The sequence below is a fragment of the Anomaloglossus baeobatrachus genome, chromosome 5 (genome assembly GCF_048569485.1).
Source record: "Anomaloglossus baeobatrachus isolate aAnoBae1 chromosome 5, aAnoBae1.hap1, whole genome shotgun sequence".
NCBI lineage: Eukaryota > Metazoa > Chordata > Amphibia > Anura > Aromobatidae > Anomaloglossus > Anomaloglossus baeobatrachus.
In genome coordinates this window covers 469539608-469556500 of record NC_134357.1, presented here as the reverse complement: position 1 = coordinate 469556500, position 16893 = coordinate 469539608, and the positions used below count along the sequence as shown (strand labels likewise).

The following is a 16893-nucleotide window of genomic DNA, read 5'->3' as shown; positions in this document are numbered from 1 at the left end:
TATCCGTATTTTTTCAAAAGCGTCTAGCCAGGCTTCCGCAGGTCCGCACGTTCCTGCAGGGAGTTTGCCACATAGTCCCACCTTACAAGCGTCCGCTGGAACCCTGGGATCTTAACAGGGTGCTAACGGCTCTTCAGAAACCACCTTTCGAGCCGCTGCGGGATGTCTCTTTATCACGTCTTTCGCAGAAGGTGGCATTTCTAGTGGCAGTTACATCGCTCCGTAGAGTGTCGGAGCTGGCAGCGCTGTCATGCAAAGCCCCCTTCCTGGTTTTTCACCAGGATAAGGTGGTTCTGCGTCCGGTCCCGGAATTTCTCCCTAAGGTGGTATCCCCTTTTCATCTCAATCAGGATATCTCCTTACCTTCATTTTGCCCTCATCCAGTTCACCAATGTGAAAAGGATTTGCACTCGTTAGATCTGGTGAGAGCTCTCCGGCTCTATGTGCCTCGCACGGCGCCCCTGCGCCATTCAGATGCGCTCTTTGTCCTTGTCGCTGGCCAGTGTAAGGGTTCGCAGGCTTCCAAGTCAACCTTAGCTCGGTGGATCAAGGAACCGATTCTTGAAGCCTACCGTTCTTCTGGGCTTCCGCTTCCTTTGGGGCTGAAAGCCCATTCTACCAGAGCCGTGGGTGCGTCCTGGGCATTGCGGCACCGGGCTACGGCTCAGCAGGTGTGTCAGGCAGCTACCTGGTCTAGTCTGCACACTTTCACGAAACACTATCAGGTGCATACCTATGTGTCGGCAGACGCCAGTCTAGGTAGGCGAGTCCTTCAGGCGGCGGTTGCCCACCTGTAAGAGGGGGTCGTTTTCGGCTCTTTTTATCGAGGTATTCTTTTACCCACCCAGGGACTGCTTTTGGACGTCCCAATTGTCTGGGTCTCCCAATGGAGCGACAAAGAAGAAGGGAATTTTGTTTACTTACCGTAAATTCCTTTTCTTCTAGCTCCTATTGGGAGACCCAGCACCCGCCCCTGTTCCCTTCGGGCTGTTTGTTCTTTTGTGTACACATGTTGTTCATGTTGAATTGTTCTTTTGGTTCATGGTTCAGTTCTCCGAACATCCTTCGGATTGAATTTACCTTAGACCAATTTATAAGTTTCCTCCTTCCTGCTTTTGCACCAAAACTGAGGAGCCCGTGATGCACGGGAGGGTGTATAGGCAGAGGGGAGGGGTTACACTTTTTAAAGTGTAATACTTTGTGTGGCCTCCGGAGGCAGAAGCTATACACCCAATTGTCTGGGTCTCCCAATAGGAGCTAGAAGAAAAGGAATTTAGGGTAAGTAAACAAAATTCCCTTCTTTGCATAATTCCCCTCTTGTCTTCTATTTGAGTGCTGGGATTTTCTTCATTATATGATTCTTTATCCCCATAGCACCTACAGTATATGTGGTAGAGCCTGTAATTTCTACATATTGTACACGTGGTTGATCTGACCCACAAAGACACTTCTTGGAAAAGCAAAACAAAAAAACCCCACAACTATTTATTTAATTTGTTTTTTTTTAATTTATATACTGCCAACATATTTTACAATGGTCCAGAGAGACTGCTACGGTCCCCACAGGGGCTCATAGTGGGGGAAACCACAAGAAAAAAATTAAATGAGATAAAACATACCTATCCCCTGCAGATGTTGTCCTTACTTATACCCAGGACCTATGGCATGTTTTTGGTCAATGTGAAAAGGACTTTTTAAAACTGGACGGTAACATTTGATAGTTGTTTTTGATTGGTGATTTCTGTGTCCTTCAGAGCAATCCGCACCCTCTGGTCTGGGCGAAATTAAAAGGATTTCCCTTTTGGCCGGCAAAAGCCCTAAGAGACAAAGAAGGACAGGTAGACGCCCGCTTCTTTGGACAGCACGACAGGTAGGATCTCAACATCCGATTGATGAATTACCAGTTTATTGAGTAAAGTCTCAGATTTTACAGTATTTTTTTCATCCTATAGAGAGGTGGCATATGCCATTTCTTGTTGAACAATGGGGTCCAATTTCTTAACCCTGATAAAGCCTAAGGGGAAAAAGGAGTGCAGCTCCTGATTTAGTCCCCAGCAAACCCTGAATGTGCGAGGAAACGCAGCTTTCCTTTTTCACTTGAATGAAGGGCGTGCTGCAATTCCCTGCTCTGCAGAAAAAACTTTGAAGGGGACATAGAGATAAAGCTGCACTGCCGCTCCTTTTGTGGGCTTTCCCTAGGCCAACAAAAGCTTCAATTATTGCTTTTATAGGGTTTGGGTTTTTTTTTTTTAAAGGAAAAGAATACTTCCAGGTTAACCTATACTGATAATAAATGTATGTTCATTATTTATTCACTGTAGAAGAAAAAGGTTGATGTGTTGGGAATCTTTACTATGAGTACAGTATTAATAAAGCCGCATTGATTTTAAAGGCCCTGACAGACACACACATTTGCGAAGTCAGCTGAACCGCCCAACTTTGGCCGGATCGGCAGACCATCTAATCCAGAGGTCCCAAATACGAGGGCCGCATGCGGCCCCTCAAGCTGCGTCTTTTAGTCCGCAGGCACGTGGACCCAGTAACGATCACGGCCGGTGCAGGGGCTGCAGTCATCAGCACTTTATTTCATATGAACGTTTTGCTGGCACTGTGCACGCAGACTCAGGCTCTCTCTGTGCAACTTGATGGCAGCCGCCGGCCAATCAGAAACAAGCGACTGACACGTAGGACCTCAGCTGCATGCCTCTGATTGGCCAGCGGCTGCTAAAAGTTGTGCAGATAGAACATGACTCTGCGCAGCGCCGACAAAATGTTCATCTGAATTTCAGATGAAGCGCTGATAGTGGCTGCGATCGTTACCGAGTCCACGTGCCTGGAAGCAAGAAAGAGGGCGACGAGGGAACGGAGGATAGGTGAGAAAAATGTTTTGGTATGTGTGCGTGTGTTGCCCGCTGAGGCTGTACAGGGAAGTGTGTGTGTGTGTGTGTGTCTGTGTGTGTGTGTGTCTGTGTGTGTGTCTGTGTTTGTGTGTGTGTGTAGAATGGCACAATGGGGGACCAGGGACATTACTGCAAGAAAGGGTCCAGTGAAGGGGACATTACTACAAGAAGAGGACCTGCATGGGCAGATTACTACAGGATGAGAACCAGGATGGGCACATTACTAAAGGTTGGGGACCAGGATGGGGCACATTATTACAGGATGAGGCCAGAATGGGGCACATTACTACAGGATGGGGACCAGGATGGGCTAGTTACTACGAGATGAGGCCCAGAATGGGGCACATTACTACAGGATGGGGACAAAGATGGGACACATTACTATAGGTTGGGGACAAGGATGGGGCACATTACGACAAGGATGGGGACATTACTACATGATGGGGACAAGGATGTGCACATTATTACAGGATGAGGACCAGGATGGGGACATTACTACAATAAGGGGACAAGGATGTGCACATTAAAACCGAATTGGGATAAGGGTGGGCACATTACTACAGGACGGGGACAAGGATGGGCACATTACTACAGGATATAAATGAGGATGAGCACATTACTACAAGGGGACAAGGATGAACACATTACTACAGGATGGGAAGCAGGATGGTGCATATTGCTACAAGAAGAGGAATGTGATGGGAACATTACTACAAGATGTTGCCAAAATCACTCTATGGTGTTAATTGTAACATTTTATTACTTACAAAAAGGGAATAAAATGAAGAAAAAAAAAAAATCTTTTTTTTTTACCAGCAAAAAAGTTATGTATATTTATTTAAACAAAAAACATGCACATTTGTTATAATAAACAAACAAAAAAATAGTACCACTTAAAATGTCACTTTGTTCTGAAAAGAATGTGTCCCCCCACCCCAAATTTTGGTTTCCTATGTGCGGCCCTTATGCCCAGCTGAGTTTAAGCCCCCTGATCTATTGTATACAGAGGCCTCCCGACATTCCCAACCCCAACAGGATCTACACACCGTTTTTTAGTATTATAACAAATTTGATCTCATAGCAATACATTGAGTTGTCTTGTTCAGGTCCAGAAAACAACTTTAGATAAAGTCTGGCTGAACCCTCAGAACCCAAACTTCCACGGATCCGCTCATCTCTACTTCTAATTCTTCTTTTCTATTAAAGGCGTTGTTCAGACTTGGCGTGCAATCTGCAGCCACTCTGTGACTGCAGGCTTGTGACTACATGAGGTCAAGTTGTATTCATGCGGTCACATGCTGATTAGACTTGTCCTCCCTCACTCAACAGAAGTGAATTGAGCCGTGCACGTCTAGTCAGCATGTGACCACTTCTAAGTGTATATATGTATATATATTACAACCAAATTTTGTAGAGGCTTGTATATATGCGTGTGTATCTATGTATGTATGTGTACGTGTGTATGTATGTATGTGTGTATCTATATATATATATATATATATATATATATATATATATATATAATTGCCTTATTCTGTCTGTCTGTCTTGCTCCAAAATTGTGTCCTTACGGTGACACAAAGCTGATTGGCCAATGGGCTCGCCATGGCCCCGCCCCCCCGCACGGATTGGCCGCTCGCCCATGCTCCGCCCCCCACAGATTGGCCTCTCGCCCCGGCACCCTGCAGGCATTGGCAACTCGGCCACGCCCCGCCCCCCCCTCACGCAATGCACGCTAGCTCTGGCCCCGCCCCCCCCACGCATTCCCCGAACCGACACGGTCATGGAGCCACGACTCCCAGGTGAGCACTGTACCCCCGGGAGCCCACATCAGGGTACGCCGCCAAACCAGCCGACACATACCCTCGCATTGCTGGGGCTGGCCGGCGTATGCTGGTGTGGGCTCCCGTGCGAGCGGGGGACGAGATACGCTGGTAACCATGGTAGCATAGTTACCAGCGCATCAAGGTCCTGCAGCGGCGGAACATACACACACGCACACACATAACAGCACACACACACACATCAGATCACACTCACTCTCACACACACACCTCACACACACATCACATCGCATCCACACACTCACAACATCCTGGGATATCACTTGCTTCTCGGCGGCGATACTGTGCTGTGAGCTTCCAGGACCTGCCGGAGGATCACATGGCCAGAAGCATGTAGTATCTCCGGATGTTGTGAGTGTGAGCGCGTATGTGCAATATCGTCAATGTGTGTGTGCGTGAGTATATGCGATCGGGGGTGTGTGTGTGTGTGTGTGTGTGTGTGTGTGTGTGTGTGTGTGTGTATGCGCTCTGATCTGTCAGTGTCGGCAGAGGAGCACGGCGTGCTGGAGGAGGCTGGGAGGAGAGAGGCTGATCCTGGGGAAGGCTGGGATGGGGAGGCTGAGAGAAGAGAGGCTGATGCTGGGGGAGGCTGAGGCTGCGGTAGGCTGGGAGGAGAGAGGCTGATGCTGGGGACCGAAAAGGCTGATGCTGGGAGGAGAGAGGCTGATGCTGGGGGAGGCTGAGGCTGGGGTAGGCTGGGAGGAGAGAGGCTGATGCTGGGAGGAGAGAGGCTGATGCTGGGGGAGGCTGAGGCTGGGGTAGGCTGGGAGGAGAGAGGCTGATGCTGGGAAGAGAGAGGCTGATGCTGGGAAGAGAGAGGCTGATGCTGGGAAGAGAGAGGCTGATGCTGGGAAGAGAGAGGCTGATGCTGGGAGGAGAGAGGCTGATGCTGGGGGAGGCTGATGCTGGGGGAGGCTGATGCTGGGGGAGGCTGAGGCTGGGGGAGGCTGAGGCTGGGAGGAGAGAGGCTGAGGCTGGGAGGAGAGAGGCTGAGGCTGGGAGGAGAGAGGCTGAGGCTGGGGACAGAGAGGCTGATGCTGGGGACAGAGAGGCTGATGCTGGGGACAGAGAGGCTGATGCTGGGGACAGAGAGGCTGATGCTGGGAGGAGAGAGGCTGATGCTGGGAGGAGAGAGGCTGATGCTGGGAGGAGAGAGGCTGATGCTGGGAGGAGAGAGGCTGATGCTGGGAGGAGAGAGGCTGATGCTGGGAGGAGAGAGGCTGATGCTGGGAGGAGAGAGGCTGATGCTGGGAGGAGAGAGGCTGATGCTGGGAGGAGAGAGGCTGATGCTGGGAGGAGAGAGGCTGATGCTGGGAGGAGAGAGGCTGATGCTGGGGGTAGAGAGGCTGATGCTGGGGGTAGAGAGGCTGATGCTGCGGGTAGAGAGGCTGATGCTGCGGGTAGAGAGGCTGATGCTGCGGGTAGAGAGGCTGATGCTGGTGCAGCATGGGGGATGCAGCACGATGGGGGGTGCGCAGCATGGGGGATGGAGCACGTTTGGGAGTGCGCAGCATGGGGGATGGAGCACGTTTGGGAGTGCGCAGCATGGCGGATGGAGCACGTTTGGGAGTGCGCAGCATGGCGGATGGAGCACGTTTGGGAGTGCGCAGCATGGCGGATGGAGCACGTTTGGGAGTGCGCAGCATGGCGGATGGAGCACGTTTGGGAGTGCGCAGCATGGCGGATGGAGCACGTTTGGGAGTGCGCAGCATGGCGGATGGAGCACGTTTGGGAGTGCGCAGCATGGCGGATGGAGCACGTTTGGGAGTGCGCAGCATGGCGGATGGAGCACGTTTGGGAGTGCGCAGCATGGCGGATGGAGCACGTTTGGGAGTGCGCAGCATGGCGGATGGAGCACGTTTGGGAGTGCGCAGCATGGCGGATGGAGCACGTTTGGGAGTGCGCAGCATGGCGGATGGAGCACGTTTGGGAGTGCGCAGCATGGCGGATGGAGCACGTTTGGGAGTGCGCAGCATGGCGGATGGAGCACGTTTGGGAGTGCGCAGCATGGCGGATGGAGCACGTTTGGGAGTGCGCAGCATGGCGGATGGAGCACGTTTGGGAGTGCGCAGCATGGCGGATGGAGCACGTTTGGGAGTGCGCAGCATGGCGGATGGAGCACGTTTGGGAGTGCGCAGCATGGCGGATGGAGCACGTTTGGGAGTGCGCAGCATGGCGGATGGAGCACGTTTGGGAGTGCGCAGCATGGCGGATGGAGCACGTTTGGGAGTGCGCAGCATGGCGGATGGAGCACGTTTGGGAGTGCGCAGCATGGCGGATGGAGCACGTTTGGGAGTGCGCAGCATGGCGGATGGAGCACGTTTGGGAGTGCGCAGCATGGCGGATGGAGCACGTTTGGGAGTGCGCAGCATGGCGGATGGAGCACGTTTGGGAGTGCGCAGCATGGCGGATGGAGCACGTTTGGGAGTGCGCAGCATGGCGGATGGAGCACGTTTGGGAGTGCGCAGCATGGCGGATGGAGCACGATGGGGAGTGCGCAGCATGGGAGATGGAGCACGATGGGGGGTGCGCAGCATGGGGGATGGAGCACGATGGGAAGTGCACACCTCCCCCCAACACACACACACGCGCGCGCGCGCACTGCACATCACACCACACACACCCACTGGGAACCACAAACAACTGCCCTACACAGACACCCACACACACAGACAACGCTGCACACACACAACACCCAACACACAAACACCGCGGCACACACAAATATACGCACATACCGCACAACACACACATTGCACAAAACATACCTCCCCCCAAAACACACCACACACACACAAACCGCGCAACACACACACACACACACACAACGCTACAGACACACAGCGCTCCACAAACAACGCAACACACGCAACACACATACAACACCGCTCTCACCCCCCGTCACACCCAGACAACACCCAGAACATGTACAGCGCCCTACACAAACACTTGGTAACTACACACAACAACATATATATATATATATAAACAAAAATCATACATGAACTACACAATACGTAAATTCTAGAATACCCGATGCGTAGAATCGGGCCACCTTCTAGTATATATATATATTATATATCTCTAATATATGAAGCTGAATGTGTGTATGTATGTATGTATGTATGTATGTATGTATGTCCGGGATTGGCATCCGCACCGTCGCAGCTACAGCCACAACATTTTGCACACTCACACTTCTGGACCCCGAGAGCGTCATAGGCTATGTTTCGAGGGCAAATTTTAACCCCGCGCTTTACAGTTATTCGCCAAAAAACCTGCCTTCATGAAAGCAAATGGAGCTGGGAGCCACAGTGCAGCCAGAACTTCAGAAGAATGCGCAGCCATGCCCTTATATGGAATGTTGGCGTGTCACAATGCAGCCAGGGAAAGAGACAGACACAGACAGGGAAAGAGGCAGACACAAAGAGACAGACACAGACAAAGAGACAGACACAGACAAAGAGACAGACAGGGAAATTGACGAAGATAGATAGACAGACAGGGAAAGAGATAGATAGACAGGGAAAGAGACAAACAGACAAAGATAGAGAGACAGAGATATATACAGAGGGGGAGACAGACAGAGAATGGGAGAGAAACAGAGAGACAGTTACTATCCCGGGCAGCGCCGGGTGCTATGTTGTGAGACAAAATTTTAACCCCGCGCGTTCCAATTTACCAATCAATTTTGCCCCTATCTACATAATGGGAAAAAAGTGAAACGAAAAGTGTTGGGGGCAAATTGACTTAAAGAATGAGAGCAATGGCGCCAAAGAGTATATACCATACAGTTGCTAAGGTGGGGCCCGACATGGGATACTCGCCACACTCGGGGATATGAACACACACGCAAAATGCGCCACACACTATCACGTGCTTGAACACATATACCACCCTCAGCACATATCTCACCACACATACACCAACCTCGCCACATAATCGCCCTAAACACACACAAGTCTGGTATTATCCTTCAAAAATAAAAATCTGATTAATAAGCAGCCAAACTACAAGAACAACAAATGTACCATATAGCAAATACGGCAGCTGTCAGTCACATGACCTGTCTATATGTGTATGTGTGAGCTAATATATACTGTCAGGGGGAGGGCTTTCTGTTGCCTGGAGATTTATCAGGCTGCCAATAGCAACCAATCACAGCTTAGCTTCTATTTTGCTACAGTTAATTAATCTGAGCTCTGATTGGTTAATATAGGCAACAAAGGACATTCTCAGTATGTGTGAGGTCATAGGATGTTAAATCTGTGTGGAATATCTGTGGTGTTGAAATATATGTTGTGAAATGCTTCTATTAGCTTTGGTTTTGCCTTTTAATAATTACATTTATATCTATTTGTTTTGTGGTTTTTGTGTGCAAAATAAATTTTTGTGAATACAGTAGTACAGCTAGTCTAATATATAAAGCTGTGTGTGTGTGTGTGTGTATGTCCGGGATTGGCATCTGCACCGTCGCAGCTATAGCCACAAAATTTTGCACACTCACACGTATGGACCCCGAGAGTGTCATAGGCTATGTTTCGAGGGGAAATTTTAACCCCGCGCTTTACAATTATTTGCCAAAAAACCTGCCTCCATTAAAGCGAATGGAGCTGGGAGCCACAGTGCAGCCAGAACTTCAGAAGAATGCGCAGCCACGCCCTTATATGGAATGTTGGCGTGTCACAATGCAGCCAGGGAAAGAGAGACACAGACAGGGAAAGAGTCAGACACAGACAGAGTAAGAAACAGACATAGACAGGGTAAGAGACAGACATGAAGAGACAGACACAGACAAAGAGACAGACTGACAGGGAAAGAGAGGGAAAGTGACAGACAGAGGGAGAGAGACAGACAGACAGAGGGAGAGAGACAGACAGAGAGACAGTTACTATCCCGGGCAGCGTCAGGTGCTATGTGGTGAGGCGAAATTTTAACCCCGCGCTTTCCAATTTACCAATCAATTTTGCCCCCATCTACATAATGGGGAAAAAGTGAAACGAAAAGTGTTGGGGGCAAATTGACAGCTGCCAGATGTGAACAAGGGGGACTTAAAGAAGGAGAGTGATGGCGCCAAAGAGTATATACCGTACAGTTGCTAAGGTTGGGCCCCGACATGGGATACTCACACTCTGGGATATGAACACACACACAAAATGCGCCATACACTACCACGTACTTGAACACATATACCACCCTCAGCACACATCTCACCACACATACAAAAACCTCACCACATAATCGCCCTAAACACACAAGTCTGGTATTATCCTTCAAAAATAAAAATCTGATTAATAAGAAGCCAAACTACAAGAACAACAAATGTACCACATAGGAAATACGGCAGCTGTCAGTCACATGACCTGTCTATATGTGTATGTGTGAGCTAATATATACTGTCAGGGGGAGGGCTTTCTGTTGCCTGGAGATTTACCAGGCTGCCAATAGCAACCAATCACAGCTTAGCTTCTATTTTGCTACAGTTAATTAATCTGAGCTCTGATTGGTTAATATAGGCAACAATTTAATAATTGCATTTCCATCTATTTGTTTTGTGGTTTTTGTGTGCAGAATACATTTTTGTTAATACATTCTATTTTGTTAACAGCAGTTATTAACCCAGGTGAAGCCGGGTAGTACAGCTAGTATATACAGTTAGGTCCAGAAATATTTGGACAGTGACACAAGTTTTGTTATTTTAGCTGTTTACAAAAACATGTTCAGAAATACAATTATATATATAATATGGGCTGAAAGTGCACACTCCCAGCTGCAATATGAGAGTTTTCACATCCAAATCGGAAAAAGGGTTTAGGAATCATAGCTCTGTAATGCATAGCCTCCTCTTTTTCAAGGGTCCAAAAGTAATTGGACAAGGGACTCTAAGGGCTGCAGTTAACTCTGAAGGTGTCTCCCTCGTTAACCTGTAATCAATGAAGTAGTTAAAAGGTCTGGGGTTGATTACAGGTGTGTGGTTTTGCATTTGGAAGCTGTTTCTGTGACCAGACAACATGCGGTCTAAGGAACTCTCAATTGAGGTGAAGCAGAACATCCTGAGGCTGAAAAAAAAGAAAAAATCCATCAGAGAGATAGCAGACATGCTTGGAGTAGCAAAATCAACAGTCGGGTACATTCTGGGAAAAAAGGAATTGATTGGTGAGCTTGGGAACTCAAAAAAGCCTGGGCGTCCACGGATGACAACAGTGGTGGATGATCGCCGCATACTTTCTTTGGTGAAGAAGAACCCGTTCACAACATCAACTGAAGTCCAGAACACTCTCAGTGAAGTAGGTGTATCTGTCTCTAAGTCAACAGTAAAGAGAAGACTCCATGAAAGTAAATACAAAGGGTTCACATCTAGATGCAAACCATTCATCAATTCCAAAAATAGTCAGGCCAGAGTTAAATTTGCTGAAAAACACCTCATGAAGCCAGCTCAGTTCTGGAAAAGTATTCTATGGACAGATGAGACCAAGATCAACCTGTACCAGAATGATGGGAAGAAAAAAATTTGGAGAAGAAAGGGAACGGCACATGATCCAAGGCACACCACATCCTCTGTAAAACATGGTGGAGGCAACGTGATGGCATGGGCATGCATGGCTTTCAATGGCACTGGGTCACTTGTGTTTATTGATGACATAACAGCAGACAAGAGTAGCCGGATGAATTCTGAAGTGTACCGGGATATACTTTCAGCCCAGATTCAGCCAAATGTCGCAAAGTTGATCGGACGGCGCTTCATAGTACAGATGGACAATGACCCCAAGCATACAGCCAAAGCTACCCAGGAGTTCATGAGTGCAAAAAAGTGGAAAATTCTGCAATGGCCAAGTCAATCACCAGATCTTAACCCAATTGAGCATGCATTTCACTTGCTCAAATCCAGACTTAAGACGGAAAGACCCACAAACAAGCAAGACCTGAAGGCTGCGGCTGTAAAGGCCTGGCAAAGCATTAAGAAGGAGGAAACCCAGCGTTTGGTGATGTCCATGGGTTCCAGACTTAAGGCAGTGATTGCCTCCAAAGGATTCGCAACAAAATATTGAAAATAAAAATATTTTGTTTGGGTTTGGTTTATTTGTCCAATTACTTTTGACCTCCTAAAATGTGGAGTGTTTGTAAAGAAATGTGTACAATTCCTACAATTTCTATCAGATATTTTTGTTCAAACCTTCAAATTAAACGTTACAATCTGCACTTGAATTCTGTTGTAGAGGTTTCATTTCAAATCCAATGTGGTGGCATGCAGAGCCCAACTCGCGACAATTGTGTCACTGTCCAAATATTTCTGGACCTAACTGTATATATGTATGTATGTATTACATACATACATACATACATACATACATACATACATACATACATACATACATACATACACACACACACACACACACACACACACACACACACACACACACACACCTATCTATCTCTTTCGTGAACCCTATTCTCAGGTCAACACTGCCACTGTGTGTTCAAATACTTCCACCCAGGTCACAACTTACAGTAGTTACCCGAGCTGCTGCAGGAGAGGATGAGCGGCGGCAGTCACAATGGCTTATCTGTTGCTGTTCTGTCACTTTCTTCCAGGGCCTGGGTTCCGATGAACAATTGCTACCTCATGTCAAAAGAAATCCCATTTTCTGTAAAAAAGACAAAGAGCATCTTCAACAGCGCCATGCAGGAGATGGAGGTATATGTGGAAAACATTCGTAAAAGGTTTGGCGTCTTTAACTACGCTCCCTTCCGGACACCTTACACACCCAACAACCAATACCAAATGCTGCTCGACACTACCAATCCAAGCGCTGGCTCTGCTAAGACAGAAAAACAAGAAAAGATCAAACTGAATTTTGACATGACGGCATCACCGAAGATTCTCATGAGCAAACCCATATTACACAGCGGTGGAGGGCGACGGATTTCCTTAACAGACATGCCACGCTCCCCCATGAGCACAAACTCCTCCGTGCACACCGGCTCTGATGTAGAGCCAGACGCTGAGAAGAAAACCATGTCCAGTCACTATAGTGCAAGTGAAGAGTCCATGGACTTCATAGATAAGAGCACAGGTGAGTGAGGAGCCTACATCCACCCTCTCCTCCATGACTGTAGTCTGCACGTATTTTACAGTGGTTGGAATTCTAGATGGGATGATGTGTTCACTGTTATCAGCTGACTAAGAAGGGCACAAGCTGCCTGTAGGGTAGGTGACATTTTTCATTAAATAAAAGTGGAACTGATAAATGCTGTTTACTGTTCTGTTATCAGCCAGAAAAAGTCATTTGTACAACACCATTATATGAAAATACTGGACTTTGTTAAATTTATATGCATCTCTTTTTACAGCTTCTCCTGTATCGATAAAGACAGGACATGGCGGAAGCATATCGGGCAGTCCTAAGCCTTTCTCTCCACAATCCTCTACGCCAATAACATGTAAGACGGAGAGAAACACAAGCACGGGCAGCATCCTCAACCTAAACCTCGGTCAGTGACTGATAAGGAGGCCGCTTTCTGAGTAATACAGTGAATGGGATTGTCCCCCACTTTTATACTGATTACTTTAAAGTATAGGTCATGAATGTAAAAGTGTGGACAGCCCCTTTAAAATCTACACAGTGGATTATTTCCGAAGTATGATGAAATGCTGCACATAAACATACAGAATAAACTGAAAGTTAAGGTCCGACAGCCATAAGCTTGGATATACAAACCATGGCTACATTCTTTGTTATAAAGTGTTAGGAGTGCAGAATCAGCCTCTTATGAATGAGTTTTAGTTTTTGCTGAAAAATTAAACTATAAAGGGAACGCATCATCTGAGTCATGCTGCTCAAACTACAGGAATCACAGTCTTGGTGCACAATTGCAACCAGGTACATTAGAACAATTCAGATAACGTATACTTTGAAGATCCAACCGGGGACCGTAGAGAAGACACTTGTCCAGCAAACTCTTCCTAATATTGCTCTAGGTGATTGACCGGTTTCTCTCTCCTGTGTATATAGGGCAAGACCTGTCAATTATTTCTCGCAGCAGAATTGGTCTGAGTCAGACTAGTTTCATCTCTGGCTGTAATCCCCAGCAGGATCTTCAAAGTATAGGTTGTGCAACCAAGAACTGATTCAGGCCACCCGCAACTTAGGCAGCACAAACTAGTTCCCTTTAATCCCAGTGCTTCTGTCCCAGGACTAGTCCGGCAGTATGGTCATTCACCTCTGCACTTCACTGGCATTATGCTCCCCGTGGCATTGATTAACCAGTGTGTGCTGAAAGAACAGGGAGGAGGAGAACAAGTTGCCCCTCTTCTCCTCCTGCACATCGTTACAGATGACAGCAGGAGGCTGATAAAACACTCCAAACACTTTGTCAGGTTCCCTTTAAATACATCAAAGTTTGTGCAGGTGTTAGCTGAGAGGAGAGTAAATATTTCTTATCTGGCATCAGTGGGATCCAAATATTTCAGGAAGCAAAGAAAATCGATTTACCAGATACTAGATCAATGAAATTTTCAGTTTTTTTTTTTTCTCACCTGCACAAGTCCTGTCTTTGTCCAATAATCTGGATAACTTTTTACTTGTTAGTTTGGCTCTGGATTTAAGAGATTTTACTGTATTCATGTTTGTTTACTGTTCTGTTGAACCAATCCAACATAATCCTATATTTTTATTGAGTTTCTTTTTTTTTCCTTTTATAAAAAAGATCGCAGTAAAGCAGAAATGGACTTGAAGGAGCTGAGTGAGTCGGTGCTTCAGCAGTCACCGGCCACCTCGCTCATCTCTCCCAAGAGACAGATCCGAAGCCGCTTCCAGCTCAACCTGGACAAAACTATCGAGAGCTGCAAAGCCAAATTAGGTGTGTTATTGTGCACCGATGGCTGAAGTTATGTGCCAGATTTACTGCATTTACACAGCTAATTTATTAATCTGCCTCAATCCAGGAATTAATGAGATTCCCGATGACGCCTACGCCACAGTGGAGCACAGCGACTCGGAAGAGTCGGAGAAGACCGATTCTAGTGATAGTGAATACGGGAGTGACGAGGAGTTGAAATCAAAGAATGAACACGATGATGAAGACAAAGAAAGTGTGAAAGAAAAGGAAATCTCGCCGCCTTCCATAAAGAAAAAATCCAAGCCTTCAATCCTAGCGGAAGTGAAAGAAGAATCCAAGAGTGCAACGGCGGCGTTGGATAAAACGGATGCTGCGGGGAAGGAGAAGCCGGCGCCTCCAGCGGAGAAGGATGTTCCTGACAAGAGTAAATCCCTCCCGCACTCCGCAAAAGAAAAACTAAAGGGGAAGGATGAGAGGGATTCCCCCACTGTACACCTTGGACTGGATTCCGACTCCGAGAGCGAACTAGTCATTGACTTGGGTGAAGATCACTCGGGACGAGAAGGACGTAAAGCCAAAAAGGATGCTAAAGTTATGGCAGCAAAACACCCAGAAAGTATGTCTGATAATGTGTTTTGTTTTTTTTGTTGTTTTTTTTTTCTTCTTTAAAAAAAGAAAAAAATGTATAAAAATATCTTTATTAGAGGACAACTGTGCATGTATTTTTTTTATTATTATTATTATTATTATTTATAATTATTATAGCACCATTTATTCCATGGTGCTTTACATGTGAAAGGGGTATACATAATAGGGACAAGTACAATAATCATAAACAATACAAGGCACAGGAGAATAGAGGACCCTGCCCGCGAGGGCTCAGTCTACAAGGAGATAGGTGAGGATACAGTAGCTGAGGGTAGAGCTAGATGTGTGGCGTTATATCAGACTGAGGGTTACGGCAGGTTGTAGGCTTGTCGGAAGAGGTGGGTCTTCAGGTTCCTTTTTGAAGCTTGTCAAGGGAGGCAAGAGTCTGATATGTTGTGGCAGAGCATTCCAGAGTATGGGGGAGGCACGGAAGAAATCTTGGATGCGATGGTGGGAAGAGGAGATGAGATGGAAGTAGAGAGGGAGATCTTGTGAGGATCGAAGGATATGTGCAGTTAGGTACTGGGAGACTGGGTCACAGATGTAGGGAGGAGACAGTTTGTGGATGGCTTTGTAGGTCATTGTTAGTGTTTTGAACTGGAATCGTTGGGCAATGGGAAGCCAGTAAAGGGACTGGCAGAGAGCAGAGGCCGGGGTGTAGCTGGGGGACAGGTGGATTAGCTGGGCAGCATAGTTTAGAATAGATTGTAAGGGTGCGAGACTGTTAGAAAGGAGGCCACAGAGCAGGAGGTTGCAATAATCTAGGTAAAGTATACTTTTTACTAATCTGTACATTGTGTTGTGTACGTTACCAATGATATATTCTCTCACTGGTTCATGTGCAGTAAAATCGCCAGCCGTATCCAATGCCAGCAGCCAACCAGCAGCCGAGACTCCTATCATGACCCGCTCTGCATCCCAGGCTGCTCCGGCAGTCGGGGTAACGGTGACTACAAGTTCCGCATCAGCTGCGAGCACTCCGACAGCGGCAACCGGCAGCCCAGTGAAGAAGCAGAGACCCCTGCTCCCCAAGGAGACGGTTCCCACTGTGCAGAGAGTGGTGTGGAATTCTTCCAGTAAGTTTCAGACCTCATCCCAGAAATGGCACATGCAGAAAGTTCAGAGGCAACAGCAACAGCAGCAACAACAGCAGCAGCCGAGCACGCCTGCGCCGTCACAGTCTCCACAAGGGACGAGATACCAGACACGGCAGGCTGTGAAAGGTATTGCATGCTGATCACATCCCTGTCATGTCACTGGCCCAGTCCTCAGGACCAGTGTCTCATTCACCTCAGTCTGAGGATCCCATTCGGCATCATCTCCTGTACATTCCTCACCTTCCATCTAACAAGCAGGAGAAGACCGGTGTGGGCATCTCCTCTGATTCGTCATACTAATATTTCTCCGTAAGGTTTACAAAACATTGCACGTAAAGCTGTGGATGTTTAGATGTATTTTGATCATTATTTGCATTAAGGCACTGGATAAATCAAATACCCTGCTCCTGCTATCCAGGCATAGAGGCAGCAACGGAGAACTAGATTTCACCCCAGAGATGCAACATAATTATTTAAAAATGATGCTTGTGTAAGAAATAATGTTGTATGACTATATAATACAATTTCCCTCATACATTATTTAAAGGGGTTGTCTGGCAGG

At 47.3% G+C, this 16893-nt stretch overlaps 1 protein-coding gene across 10 annotated transcripts in view; it reads left to right on the top strand.

The window, feature by feature from the left end:
- ZMYND8 (zinc finger MYND-type containing 8) overlaps positions 1-16893 on the top strand; it is a 163713-nt gene that overhangs the window by 103259 nt on the left and 43561 nt on the right. For 9 of the 10 annotated variants that reach the window (XM_075350625.1, XM_075350623.1, XM_075350621.1 and 6 more), the window contains 6 exons: positions 1755-1870; positions 12340-12821; positions 13099-13239; positions 14455-14607; positions 14693-15202; positions 16080-16457. In XM_075350625.1, the coding sequence (XP_075206740.1) occupies positions 1755-1870; positions 12340-12821; positions 13099-13239; positions 14455-14607; positions 14693-15202; positions 16080-16457 (1780 nt within the window). The remainder of the gene's footprint in view (positions 1-1754; positions 1871-12339; positions 12822-13098; positions 13240-14454; positions 14608-14692; positions 15203-16079; positions 16458-16893) is intronic. The other variant, XM_075350629.1, reaches the window with a different exon arrangement.